Source organism: Haliotis rufescens, unplaced genomic scaffold, assembly GCF_023055435.1.
Source record: "Haliotis rufescens isolate VD_foot unplaced genomic scaffold, xgHalRufe1.0.p SCAF_10, whole genome shotgun sequence".
In the NCBI taxonomy this organism is placed as follows: domain Eukaryota; kingdom Metazoa; phylum Mollusca; class Gastropoda; order Lepetellida; family Haliotidae; genus Haliotis; species Haliotis rufescens.
In genome coordinates this window covers 40,670,447-40,685,704 of record NW_025963780.1, presented here as the reverse complement: position 1 = coordinate 40,685,704, position 15,258 = coordinate 40,670,447, and the positions used below count along the sequence as shown (strand labels likewise).

The 15,258-nt window shown below is 44.0% G+C and overlaps 1 protein-coding gene across 8 annotated transcripts in view; it reads left to right on the top strand.

The window, feature by feature from the left end:
* The first annotated feature begins 518 nt into the window (after nt 1–518).
* Nucleotides 519–15,258, top strand: part of LOC124146730 (formin-like protein) — a 101,050-nt gene continuing 86,310 nt past the window's right edge. For 3 of the 8 annotated variants that reach the window (XM_048390618.1, XM_048390612.1, XM_046517162.2), the window contains exon 1: nt 9,762–10,012. In XM_048390618.1, coding sequence (XP_048246575.1) covers nt 9,948–10,012 — 65 coding nt within the window. In that variant the 5' untranslated portion in view covers nt 9,762–9,947. Of the gene's footprint in view, nt 626–4,933; nt 5,043–9,761; nt 10,013–13,960; nt 14,330–15,258 lie in introns of those variants that run through there. The other 5 variants (XM_048390624.1, XM_046517170.2, XM_048390607.1 and 2 more) reach the window with 4 other exon arrangements.

The window sequence follows — 15,258 nt, the reverse complement described above, 5'->3', positions numbered from 1 at the left end:
ACTGGATTGCCTGGTCCAGGCACGATTTATTTACAGACCGCCGTCATATAGCTGGAATGTTGCTGAGTGTGGCGTTAAACAACAAACAAGTACACAAACAAAATTATCACTACAACTGCTTCTGCTACTCAGTGATCGTGTCAGCAACTCCGATATATTTATAATAACCACACACACGCGCGCACACAGGCACACACGCATACACAAGCACGCACACACACACACACACACACACGCGCGCGAACACAGGCATACACGCACACACAAGCACGCACACACACAAACACGCACACACGCGCGAACACAGGCATACACGAACACACACGCACACACACACACACACAAAACTGACCCATGTACCCTGTGAACAGATACGTATTCTGTCAATATAAGTCACAAACAACACAACCTTCCTTTAAAAGTAGGACTTCCGTGTCCTCAAAGCGATGAGCACGTGTTTGAATTCCGACCATGATAAATAGGACAGGGGAGGCAACTCTTTCAGTCTTAAGCTCAGACTGACTTTCAGCTGAGGGTACTTACTGTGTCAGTGAGCATGTAAACACGAAGAACCAACAATGGCAACTGGTCAAGGAGATACTAAGTTTTATATCTGCTTTAGTTCGTAAGTACCATTTTAATAATTGATGTATTTAGTCATATAATATTCTAGTTTTTCCTTCAGTATTTGATCAAATAAAGCGTTTCCTTGTCACACGGATATAGTACTCTGACTGTGGTTGCATCAGCGCCATCTTTGCGTAATGGCAATAAATTAGTTATTTCTCGGCTTGCCGGAAAGTTTTTAAACAATTCGCCGAGTATTCATATTTTTGTTATCCAAAGACACTCCGGTGATATTCTAGTTATCATTAAAAAAACATAGTTTCATCCTTTCAGTTTGTAAACAGTGATGACCAGTGTCTTGTGTGTAAAAACTACAGCTATAATGTAAACTGGGGTCAGTTTTCGTGGGATAAACGGTCATGACCAGAAATGTTGCTGTCAAGTGACCGCGTGATTCTTGAAACATATCGTACACCAACTGCTTCCGACATGTTGTTTTGAATTTCGCGCTGTTATCAATGTGAAATGTGTTTTCCCGGTCGAGGTCGAACCTGCCGAAACTCGGTCCCAGGGCCCCGTTCCACAAAATGATCTTAGCGCTAAGATGATCGTAGCTCCCATACTTTAACATAGGCTTACGACAATCATAACACTAAGATCGCTTTGTGTAACAGGCCCCAGGACTTGAGTTCGTGGCCGACTGCCTTGGTCCAGTCGCGACAACACACCCCAGCTTCAGGGGCAGAGTGTTTAGTGATGTCATTTACTTGTGACGTCATGGTATACCCAATGATGTCACATTGGTCTGCAAAGCATTGTGGTGCATTTTCATTGTTGCGACGTCACGGAAACGATATGACGTATGGGAGCCAGTTTGGGATAATAATTAAAGGTCCGCCCGCTAATTCCCCTTCATCAAAGGGAAGCTACACGAGTCAACTTGTAGATCTATGTGAGGTCACGTTTGTTTTTAGTCTGCCTGAAGTCATGAAGTGCAGTCAGATGTACCCACAGCGCAAAATGAATCAGGGTAACAATATCGGACAATTCCCGACCCAAACCAGCGGGAATAGACCCCAAGCCGCAGAGATCTACAAGCACAGATATGGAAACTGCTCCCGCTGGTGTCCTCGCTAAATTGTTTCTCAAATTATATCTCCAAAATTGCCAAAATTTGTAAACTGCCTCACCTACGCCTCTGTTAGACTCTGATTTTCAGTATCTTAGACTATTATTTTTACTCGATCGCTTACTCCGAGACTTTACCTCCTTACACTGCCACCTTCTTCGTGTACCGGTACATATATAACACAATGGTTACATATTATTAAACATACCAACATCCACATTTTGCATGTAAATACGATAAGGACACAAAGAAATAAGAAGCAATTACTTCCAATGTTTTTTCTACCTAATCTTTCCTCAGCATATACATATGCCCCCACTCTCCGCGCTTCAACTTTACTGTTACACATAATAAAAAGAATGGTATTTAAACATAAATGATCTTTAAATCTTCGAAGAGGAGTATTCTTGTTGTTGTGAAACGGACAAGTAAGCTATTATTTTCACTTTCCACAGAGCTTATATTAAATGTATGAAGACTCGCAAAAAGATATCTTATCACATGTTCACCTTTACCTTCAACTTTACATATACAATAAACCGTCGAATCTGGTTGTTTCGAACCCCGTTATCTCGAATGTACCGATATCTGGAACCTTTACTCCCATCCCGACCGGCTCACTTTATAAATACACCCTTCAAAAAAAGAAACGCACAGGTAGAATTTTAGTAAATTTATTGTACCTAATGAAGACCTAATATATTTAATTCAATATCATAGATACAAATATATATGAAATTTTGGAGCTCGATAATAACATGTTGTCGGTGTACAAAGGCATTGAAAACTGTTCATTGTCATGTCACATAAGGCCACAAGGTTGCGCTGAACTCGTGTGACCGCCCTCGGCAGAAATCACGGCTCTGCATCTGCTCGGCACTAACTGTCCTGTGTACGAATTCTGTCCTGCGGAATTCTACGCCATTCTGCCTGTAACGCTTTGGTCCGTTGTGGGAGTGTCTGCGGCGTGTTCTGACGTTGACGTAAACGTCGATTGAGTTCATCCCAGAGGTGCTCGATTGGGTTGAGATCTGGAGATCTCGACGGCCAGGGCAAGTCGTTGATGTTGGCATTATGAAGGTAGTCTACCGTGACACGAGCTGTGTGCGGTGGAGCGTTGTCCTGTTGAAACAGCTCCCTCTGGCGGTCAATGATTGGAAGAAGGTGAGGTTGAAGAATTTGACTCGTGTAGCGATTTGCTGTCAAATATCCCTGAACCACAACCAAGTCCGATCTCGTGGTGTAGGATATGGCATCCCACACCATGACACTACTGCCACCGAAATTGTCGAATTCACGTACACAATGTGGGGCAAAACGCTCATTTCGACGACGATAAACACGCTGTCTTCCATCTCGCCGGTGAAGAGGAAATCGTGATTCATCGCTAAACCACACTCGTCTCCAGTTTCTCAACTTCCAAGGCTGTAAGGTATGGCACCGACGCAAGCGTCACTGTCGATGGCTCTGTTGCGAAACAGGGACGATAACTAGTCTTCTTGGTCAGATTCCAGCCTCGCGAAGATGGTTCCTGACAGTCTGGTCCGATATCCTCCTCAAACCAGGGATGCGTCCTGCAGCCTCCGTTGCTGTGGCATTGCGATGCCGTAGGTAGAACAGTCGAATTTAGCGATCCTGTGCAGGGGTGGTAACTCTTGGTCGGCCGGTTCTCGGACGGTCTGCAGTGGATTTGAACTGCGTGTATCGGTCACAAAGGCGGCAAATGGTGCTGTGGTGGAAGTTGAAGTGGCGTGCAACAGAAGATTGCGATTCCCCTCTTTGGATACGTCCCATGGCGATGTACCGATCGGCAGCGCATTTTCGAACAGTCTTGGCATTTTCGAACTTGAAAAATGTTGACAATTGAATGACAAATTATTGGCTTATGATTGCCGTTTTATAGTCACGAATGTTCACGCACTCTGCCTGCATTGTTTCTGCCAACTGTCGGCGGTTCTGTTTTTGTTGCTAACGGGCTCGCAGTCGTTGATCCAGTGCATCCCATAAATGTTCGATTGGGTTAAAATCTGGAAACCTGGAGGGCCATGGCAGGACCTGGATGTTGTGATTCCTGAAAACGACTGTTGTCAGTCTTGCCGTGTTCGGTCAGGCGTTGTCTTATTGGATCATCTTGTTGGATAATTGGAAGGACGTCTGCCCGAATCTCATCCGTGTAACTTTGTGCCGTTAAATTACAAAGGACTTGCACTAAGTCTGTTCTACCAGTGTCGGGGATGGCTGCCCACATCATCACACTACCACCACCAAATCTGTCAACTTCCTGTACATATGCGGTTTCGCGACACCTAAAAAACGCCTCCCACCCGCACGGCAAACGTGACTCGTCACAACATCGTCTCCATCGCAGTTGTGGCGATACTCTGTGACCTTGACACCATTGACGTCGCAGCCGACGATGCAGGTCCGTCAAAATGACATCCCGAACTGGTCGTCTAGCGCGTAATGGTGCTTGATGCAGGCGACGTGGAAAAAAAATGGCTAAAGCTGAAGATGATTCTCCTGTTTGCAGTCAACCGATAGCGTTCTTGCGTTGGGATTCCTTCAGTCGTGGCATGTTTTCGCTGTTCACTTGCTTGTAAGTTTGTGATGGTATGCAAATGAAAACCCAACGTTTATATAGCCCAGCAAGTGATGTTGCACGTGCATGTCATGATTTTTCGATCTTTTCGCCAAAGTTCTGCAGTGCCTCATTCTTTCCACATAATTCAGTCCCAATCATTGCAGAAATTAAAAATTCATGTTTGGTATTAGTTAATTTAATTTTGTATGGATGTCGGCAACACTGTCAGATATTTACGATTTTACTACTTTTGCGTTTCTTTTTTTGCAGGGTATAAATCTGGTACCTTTCCTCGCACATCTTACATTGCTGTAAATTAGAGTACAGTGCAATTAAACCAGTTGTTCAACCAATTATGCCTTTCTCTTTTAATCCAATTGTAAACGTTATCTTTATTGACAAATAAAACATCGTGTGTAAATGGGTAAAAAACATGGCGGCACTTCCTGTTTCCATGAAAATGTGAAACTCAAAGTCGCAGTAAACTGAGCGGATGACAAACACAGTATCGCGGGATGACGAAACGAAAGTGAAATATTGCCTGATGTAATGTTACTTATAAGTTCCCTTTCCGATAGAGGAACAGTTTCCGGTTTCGAAATTAAATTTGCATGTTATCGGCCCATCAGCACTGTGTTATATGATAATATATCAGTACTACATCGGCGGATTAATAAGAGTCGCACTCCGACACTTAAAGAGGAAATCCCGTCGCAGATCTAACGATATTTTGAAGTGTATTGCGTGGGTCGTGCCTCCTTGCAGGTATTTTAACGAACTGTTGGCTTGTGTGTATAATAGTATATATACGTCCTGCTTAAATGGACATATTGCATACTTGCGGACCCGTGTAGATCCGGGTTAGAATAGGTCTTCAGCAACCCATAATTGCCGTGACAGTCAACTATGCTTGTCGTAAGAGGCGACTAACGGGATCGCGTGGTCAGGCTCGCTAACTTGATTGATGCATGTCATCGTATCCCAACTGCGTTAGACCCGTGAAGATCCCAGGGTTAGAACAGGTCTTCAGCAACCCATGATTGCCGTAAAAGGTGACTATGCTTGTCGTATAAGGCGACTAACGGGATCGGGTGGTCAGGCTCGCTGACTTGGTTGATGCATGTCATCGTATCCCAATTGCGCGGATCAATGCGCATGATATAAATCACTGGATTGTCTGGTCCAGACTCGATTATTTACAGACGGCCGACATATAGCTGGAATATTGCTGAGTGCGGCGTTAAACAACAAACCAAAACCAAAACCAATTGCGTTAATCGATGCTTATGATATAAATCACCGGATTGTCTGGTCCAGACTCGATTATTTACAGACCGCCTACATATAGCTGGAATATTGTTGAGTGCGGCGTTAAACAACAAACAAACAAACATACTTATGTGCTTATTGTACACATACTTCTGTATTCGCCAAGGCATGCACACGAGGCCATACAAACGGTTTTCGCGTCTATTTGTATTAAGTAGAGGATAAGATATATGGATGAACAACTTCTTTATTACAATTAGGAGCGACGTTTCAGTGTAGGTTCTAACACTGTTAGGGGTCACGGGTGGCCCAGTCGTCTAAGGCGCCGCGATTCGCTGTGCAGAGTTGCGTCCCTTGGGCACGCCAGAAACCTATGATTGTGGGTTCGAATCCCGGTTCGCCCCGATATGTTTCTAGGTTTGTCAGCACCATACCCGTGCTCGTGGGTTTCATCGAAGTGGTAAACGTCTGAGACCTGCATCACTTCGGGCTTTCCTCCCACATCAAGCTGACACGCCGTGCTATAACTGGAATACTGTTAAAAGCGGCGTTAAACCCAACTCACTCACTCACTCTAACACTGTTATCAAGCAAGCGATGTAACAGACTTCTCCACTCTGCTGTAACTACATCCCAATCTAATCAACTGCCTCATACCTGCATCAATGCTTGTCACACTACATCTATACTATATATTACTTGCTTGTTAACGGTGTTAGAAACTAATTGTAATAAAGAAGTTGTTCACCCATACATCTTACCCTCACTTAGTACTCCAACTTCTAAATGCCTCTCAAAGAAACCTAAATGTGTATGTGCTTATTGGTTAATTTGCATGATGGCAGATATAGATATCTGTACATTTACATAATGCACGTGTAAATTTACGTGTATGCACGTTTTTCGTATTATCGCATAGCATTGATACACACGGGATCCATGTACACGCACCGTTAGACAACAGTCAGTGTAATGTATTAACCGTTAGATAAATATCAAGGTAACCAGCAAGCAAATACTGTGGTGCGTTCGTGCGTGCGTGCGTGTGCACGTTTCATGCTTGTCTGTCTGGCACTGACAAGACCAAACCAGTTCAATAGGAGTGTCGTCTTCATGCTGGTTGTCGTTTTTGATAACATCATCCTTTTTAGACGGTTTTGTTAGTGATAATATGCTTTTTCTTATTTTCATAACTGACTGTTTTTAAATCCACAATACGTTTCCGGATATGTAGTCTGTCTCGCAGTCCCTTAACCATTGTATTTTCCCTTCGACCCTGCCCTTACTGTAAGGCTATATCCCTAAATGAAGCAAGTCTAGATTTTCCACAAGTTTAGGAATCACCCATCTCACTGGGACTCGTTTTCAGTTTAAAAGGACTTGTTTGTTTCATAAAGAATATATATAAATTTCAGGGACAAAGCGTTACTCTACAGTACTTGTAGCATGTCCAGTGAACATTATTTTTAAAGGCCGATTTGTTTTTTCCTGGATTAGAAATAACAGCTACACAAATCTCCTAAACGTCCACAGACAAATAGATAGTATGTTAACATCAAATGTAAATCACAAATGTGTGAGGGAAGACTTGTTGCCATAGTTTTTTAGGCTTTCGCGACATTTATAAAGTTTGACTGAATCTTCCTGTATCCGATAGACATAATCGGACTTGCTGTTACACGAATGCTGAATTTATGGTCGACCACAACATAGACGTCGAGTTTGTTCAAGGAAATAATTTTAGTATCATAGAAATAAGTTTGTTGTTGACTGATACGATATGATATCTAAAGTACGATAGGAACATATTCTTTTCGATATTCTTTCAATATATTTTCAGCCAATGTGTGTTTGTTTGTTTGTTGGTCAACGCCGCAATCAGCAATATTCCTGCTGAATGACGGCGATCTGATAAGTTTAGAATCTGGACCAGACAATCCAGTGATTGGCATCATGAACATCGATCCACGCAATTGGGATCGATGACATGCATCAACCAAGTCAGCCAGCCTGACCACCCGATCCTGTTAGTCGCCTTTTACGGCAAGCATAGGTTGCTGAAGACCTGTTCTACCCCGGATCTTCACGGATCTTCAGCCAAAGAGAGTGACAGAAAAGCTTTTGATATCCAGAATTAGAGAACATTTCTTTTTCTCATCTGATTCTCATTTTTCCGTTAAGAGAGCAATTTATATCTGAAGTTTTTCTGGGTCAGATTATGTTTCCAGGAAAAGAAAATACGCTTGTAAATTGGATTTGACAAAAGGATTTACAAACGTTATCAAAACTAGGCTGAAAACATTCGCCGGAAACTCTGCATTCTTAACGTCCCAAACACAGCAATGGCACTCGTATCAAATACATCCCCGTCGAATGACCATTTCTTGTTTGTTTCATATTAGCCACAATCAAACATGGGTGTATACTTTGTTTAACGGCCGTTAAGGGTTATCAAATGCAATAATAACGCTGAGATGCTAGTACCTGTTTGATTGATGGATTGATGGATTTGGAGCAATAAAGTTAGCATAGACGGATCTTGTAGGTGAAATGTTCGATAGCTAGACAGTTCAGTCAGTACTGTGGTCAAAAGTCAAATGGCGAAAACTAAAACAGTCTGGATCTACCGGATTCCTTGACCTTAAATATGGCGTCTGTTTTGTTTATCATTGACAGTTTGTTAAGTAACACATGGTGGAATTTTGCCCAAATTGTATTTGAATGTTTACTAAAGATGAAGGGGGTGGTACCCTGTGGTTATGTCGTTGGTGGGTCACACCCGATATCAGGGTTCGAATCCCCACGTGCGCACAATGTGTGAAATCCCGCTGTGATATCGACGGCATAAAATCTATAACTCACTCTCTCACCATCTTCCCGAAGCAAAGGGAGTTAACTGTCTGTGAAACTGGACTTTAATAGTCAGTTAACTCCCTTGCCTAGGGAAGATGCTCTCTCACTCGAGACATTTCAAAAGTTAATCGGTGATTAAATGGTGTTCATGCTGTTTATGTTTCTAGGTTTGTTAGGCTCCATTACTGTTTTCATGGGTTTCACCAAAGTGGTAAACGTCTTAGACCTGCTTAACTCCAGGCTCCAATTCCGTGGTCTAGCGGATAGTGCGTCTGTCCGAGGAGCGGAAGCTTTGTGATTCGATCCCCAGCCGCGTCATTCAGCAAGACGTCAAACGATGGTACTTGTTGTTACCTTGGTTGGCTCTCGGCATTACTCCGCCTCCGTGGTCTAGTGGTAGAGCGTCCGCCCGGGGAGCGGAAGGTCCAGGGTTCAATCCCCGGCCGCATCATACCAAAAGACGTTAAAAGATGGTATTTGTTGTTACCCTGTCTGGCGCTCGGCATTAAGGGGCTAAAACAAGGACTGGTCGGCTCGGAGTCAGTATACTGCGTCTGAGTGGGATATTCGTGTTAAACTGCGGCATGGTATCTCAGTGAGCTAGCACTAAAAATCGGCATCAGTCCGGACAAGTACAAGCAGCCACACAAACACACACACGTACATGCACGTCGCTATTTAAGCGCAATAATCTTGGACGCGACGTTAAACCCCATTTCACCTCACCTCACCTTTTTAAGGGGCTAAAACAAGGACTGGTCGGCTCGGGGTCAGTATACTGTGTGTGAGTGGGGTATCTGTTAGCCCGGACTAGACACACGCACGCACACGTGCATGCACGTCACTATATAAGTACAGTAAAGTACGGTTATAACGAACTTAAAGGGACTACTTATTTTAGTTCGTTATAACCGTAGTTCGTTATAAGTATATACACAGTATAACTACAGCAAATAGTCGGGACCAAAAAGTAAGTTCGTTATATCCATCAGTTCGTTATAAGCGTGTTCGTTATAACCGTAGTTTACTGTACAATAATCCTGAACGCGACCATAAACCCATTTCCCCCCACCCATCACTCACTGTGCAGTTTATGACAGACACCATCACCCAAGCGTGAACGACAACACAAGTTCTTCCCCGTGATCCCCACACATCACAAAAGCTGCTAATTGGTAGGAATAATGTTTTATGATCCCCAAAGTGTTGACACACAGCTATATAACAACCCGCTCGGCCACTCAACAAGACTTATGCATATTGACCCAACCTTTACAGACCCACCTTTAGTGTCGAGACGATTATTGTTGTGTTGTAAACAGGCATGCAGACGACGAACGGGCGAGTTGGCAAATAAGCAGTTATATAATGTTACTGGCTCGTTGCCAACGGTCGTACATGTCTATATCACCACGCCATTACCTGTGAACTCTGGTATGATCCACCCCTACCTAAGCAACCGGCGAGTTTGTGGCCATTTGCGATTTACTGCTAGACAGACTGTTACAAGTACCCTATAATTTGATATTTCAATGCGGATAACTTGCGATGTTGTGTTGTTGCCGTCGACGTCGTACACCTGACATGGCCGAGGCAATTGGTTTCAGAAAAAGGTGAGTTAATGATAATCACACTGAGTTTATCGACTCGTGTTTACAAGATGGATACTAAAAGACACTGGTATTCTGTGATCTCTGTATGTTGTGTTTTAGGAAGGAGAGTCCCTTCTTAAAGACGGACTCGTTTCATTTTAGATTGTTATGCATCGGAGGCCACAGCCTCGATCAACCATGACTGTTAAGACTTTGTTGACTTGCGATTTCAATGGGACCACTTGAGGTGCGTGTGAGTCATGCAGGTTATATATATATATATATATATATATATAGAGAGAGAGAGAGAGAGAGAGAGAGAGAGAGAGAGAGAGGGAGAGAGAGAGAGAGGGGGTGGGGGGGGTGGGGTGGGGGGTGGGGGGGGGTGGCTTGAGCATATCGGAGTTGCTGACACTGAGTTGCAGTAGTACTTGTAGTGATAGTTTTGTGCCCATATTGAGAATCAGTGACTTCTCATTCTGCTTACAGTGACTTCTCATTCTGCCTACACTGGCACTCATTCTGCTTACAGTGGCATTCATTCTGCCTACAGTGGCACTCATTCTGCCTACAGTGGCACTCATTCTGCTTACAGTGGCACTCATTCTGCTTACAGTGGCACTCATTCTGCTTACAGCGGCAATCATTCTGCTTACAGTGGCATTCATTCTGCTTACAGCGGCACTCATTCTGCTTACCGTGGCACTCATTCTGCTTACCGTGGCACTCATTCTGCTTACAGTGGCACTCATTCTGCTTGCAGTGGCATTCATTCTGCTTACAGTGGCACTCATTCTGCTTACAGTGACACTCATTCTGCTTACAGCGGCACTCATTCTGCTTACCGTGGCACTCATTCTGCTTACAGTGACACTCATTCTGCTTACAGTGGCACTCATTCTGCTTACAGTGGCATTCATTCTGCTTACAATGGCACTCATTCTGCCTACAGTGACACTCATTCTGCTTACAGTGGCACTCATTCTGCCTACAGTGGCACTCATTCTGCCTGCACTCATTCTGCTTACAGTGGCATTCATTCTGCTTACCGTGGCACTCATTCTGCTTACAGTGGCACTCATTCTGCCTACAGTGACACTCATTCTGCCTACAGTGGCACTCATTCTGCCTACAGTGGCATTCATTCTGCCTACAGTGGCACTCATTCTGCCTGCACTCATTCTGCCTACAGTGGCACTCATTCTGCTTATAGTGGCACTCATTCTGCTTACAGTGGCACTTATTCTGCTTACAGTGGCACTCATTCTGCCTACAGTGGCACTCATTCTGCCTACAGTGGCACTCATTCTGCCTGCACTCATTCTGCCTACAGTGGCACTCATTTTGCCTACAGTGGCACTCATTCTGCTTGCAGTGGCACTCATTCTGCCTGCCCTCATTCTGCCTACAGTGGCACTCATTCTGCCTACAGTGGCACTCATTCTGCTTGCAGTGGCATTCATTCTGCCTGCACTCATTCTGCCTACAGCTGACCAACATCTCAAATAAATGAGACAGTCCATTTGTTGACGCATTGACAACAGAAACAAATTATTAGGTTAGGAGGTTTTTAGTCTCATCTTTCATTTTCCATTGCATTCATATCATTGAGGATCCGGGTTAGAAAAAGTCTTCAGCAACCCAAAGTGGTAGCAGTAGCGGTTGTAGTAGCAGTAGTGGTAGTTGTAGTATTTTTGGTAGTAGTAGTAGTAGTAGTAGTAGTAGTAGTAGTAGTAGTCGTATAGTAGCAGTAGCAGTAGCAGTAGTGGTAGTGGTAGTGGCAGTGGCAGTGGTAGTGGTAGTGGTAGTGGTAGTGGTGGTAGTAGTAGTAGTTCTGTTATATTATATGTCGGTGTGTTATAACGCCATTCAGTTGAGTGTGTGTGGTAGAGTAACGTAGACAGTGCCGTTGCTGGGGTGGGGGGATAGGGGTGGGGTGGGGGGTAGGGGTTTGGAGTAACGTAGACAGTGCCGTTGCTGTGTAGGGGGTGGGGAGGGGGGTAACGTAGACAGTGCCGTTGCTGTGTAGGGGGTAGGGGAGGGGGGTAACGTAGACAGTGCCGTTGCTGTGTTGGGGGTGGGGGTGGGGGGTAACCAAGACAGTGCCGTTGCTGGGGAGGGGGGGGGGGGGGGGGGGGGGGGTTAACGTAGACAGTGCCGTTGCTGTGTGGGTGTGGCCAGTACCGTGTGTACATGAGGAACATATGGAAACAAGATTGTTATACACCGCACGTCTCCGGAACTCTAGCTGGTAAGAAGGGCGCGTCCATCCGATGGACACGTTCACTGGCTCCTGTCACACTAGTTCAGTATTATTAATTGTGAATTCTGAGATTCCTAAGTTAACACTGGCTGCTTGAACGATTCTACTGGGATTCGCCATTGTCTTTGCCTCCAGTGATGTCATTGCGGGGTGAGGGTTAGACCAGGTCCCTGGCACATCCCTGCTTGTCGTAAGACCGTCTAAATGGATCAGGTGGTCCAGCTCGGTGACGTGATTGACGGAGTGTCAGCGCACCTCGGCGACGTGGGTGACGCACATTTCAACCATAAGCATGTCAGGTCCAGACTTCATTATTTACACGCCTGTGATATAGCTGTAATATTGCTGATTGTAGCGTAAAACGACATTCACTCAGTTCATACATGTAACGACAATGACAATGACGACAAAGTATGTAAGAACACCACCAGCGTCATAGTCTCTGAAGATATCATCGTTCTGGGTTGTGATGCTTTGAACACACAATGTAGATATCAGCGGTTCATTTGTTTGCATGGTATACCTCAATACACAATGTTGTTGTTGACGTTGTTGTTTTATATACCCGAGACACCATTGTGGACAACGACAAAACTTCAGTGATGTAGTACGTCATTCTATCTTCGCTATAACACTGGTCAGGCTCGTTAACTTGGTTGATGCATGTCATCGTATCCCAATTGCGTATAGATCGATGCTTATGATGTCAATCACTGGATTGTCTGGTCCAGACTCGATTATTTACAGACCACAGTCATATAGCTGGTATATTGATGAGTGCGGCGTTAAACAACAACAACAACAACAACAAAAACAAACACTACTACTTCTACTACTGCTACTGCTGCTACTACTACTACTACTACTACTACTACTACTACTACTACTAGTAGTAGTAGTAGTAGTAGTATGTCCACGCCATGATAAAGCTGGAATATTTCTGAAGGCGGTGTCAACCCAACTCACTCACTCACTCACTACCACTGCTACTACTGCAACCACTACTGCTCCTCAGTGATCGTGTCGACAACTCCGGTGCTTACGACGGATGTGTTAATGATACGGACCAAGCTAGATTATGTTATTTCTGTCAAACATCATACGGCGTTTAACAACAAGCATGCACAGTAACACCAGTTGTTGTAGTTGTAGTTGTAGATGTAGATGTAGAGTGTTGTAACGATCAGTAACTGTATACTCGTAAATTAGGAGTAGAAATAATATTTTATGGTGTAGCAGTTCACACTCATATGGCAATAGCATCGGTCTACACATAGTAACGGTAGTAGTAGTAGTAGCAGCAATAGTGGTAATCGTCGTAACAGTAGTAGTAGCAGCAGCAGTAGTAGAAACGGTAGTAGTAGCAGTAGAAGTAGTATCAGCAGTAGCGGTAGCAGCAGTAGTAGTAGTAAAAGTAGCAGTAGAAGCAGCAGCAGCAGCAGCAGCAGCAGTAGTAGTAGTAGTGTTAAACCGTACTCGCTCATTACATCGGAATCAAGTTAAAACGGCCATAATGCAAATGGGTGATGAAAATCAAACTCAAAACGGCCGAAATAAAAGGTCATTTTATTACGTATCCTAACCCACATATATATTATTACAAAAGCCCCAAACACCACACTTATATATGTCAAATGTAGGTCATACTCCTTTAACAGCGCTGACGGTTGATTTGTCCGCGAGATGAGATTCTGTTGATTCCATACAAATGAGTGAGGCGTAGATACTACATGCGCGAGGGGTCGGGTTTCGCGAGGCTCTCCCCACGCGCACTCACAAGTTCCCTGCTTGTGTGCTGCCGGCGACACATAAAGCCCTCTTTCACGCCGATACATGACGGTGGGCGCAGGGCAACGCCGAGGGGAAAGGAAAGTATTTAGGAGGTTTTCGGCCAGCTATGTTCCCATTTTAAAAACTTCACAACACAAATAGGCCTCCAAATGCAAAATAGGCCGGCCTACTCAAACACAGAGGAAAGGTCGGAGTTTCTCACACATTGTATCCGACAGTGATGAATTCGGCAACATGTACAGGGACTACAACGTGACGGGGCGGTCGGATATGCAGTTCGATATGTAGGTATTTTGCTTCTTATATATCAGTATACATACTATGTAGACAGGGCGAGTGTATGTTGAGTACTTCCTCTATCCGGCTTCGGCATGTTCGGGTACATGTTCGCCATATATCAGAGCAGGAAGCGATATATTTCCCAAACTGTAAATCAACCTAGGAATATTCTTAGCGTGTCATGTTACCCTTCCAGAGATGCTTGTGATGGAATGCCTCAATAGTTGTGTCTAATATGATAGATATATACGGGGTAGCCCCGGGTTTTCAGTAAAAGAGTCGCGTCAGTCTCGTCTATCTTACTCCTCCTTTGTTTACTTAGCCACCATTAAGTAAATTATCTGTAAAGGCAATGGTGGCTACTTTACAAAAATATTTTGAAATAATGCTCAACTCTTCGACGATATGAGTGTATCAACTTTTAAACTTTTGATCGATTATAATCAAAATGAACACTTTTACAAAATTAATATGTAGGTCATGTGTACAGCATGTGTCATGTTCATGTCAGTAATATATTCTGAATATACAATGCTATCATGATATATGCTATGTATACAGTTTGAGCAAACACACCAAGTAGGTGTGCAGTCACTGCTTATATCGCATGTACTGTTGAATGGCGCGTCGCAAATATAGCCAAGATCAGATGTTTACAAATATACACTTTACATTTCACACAAGATCCTATGTTCACTATTCAGTACACACCCTGTCTACACTATGATAGAGTCGCGGCTGTATTGTCGAGGAAAAGCGGAGTGGGACAGACATATAGTTGAACATAGGAATTTGACTCGTATAGACGACGCCGCCTAAAGTCAAATGCCACGCAAATTTGTTACCTGTTATACAAGCGCATGTGCTAGGTTCCCAGTTGACCTCTTAGAGGCTTTTTTGTTGCCTAGGTCAATATACGGGCGTTGAACTGAAT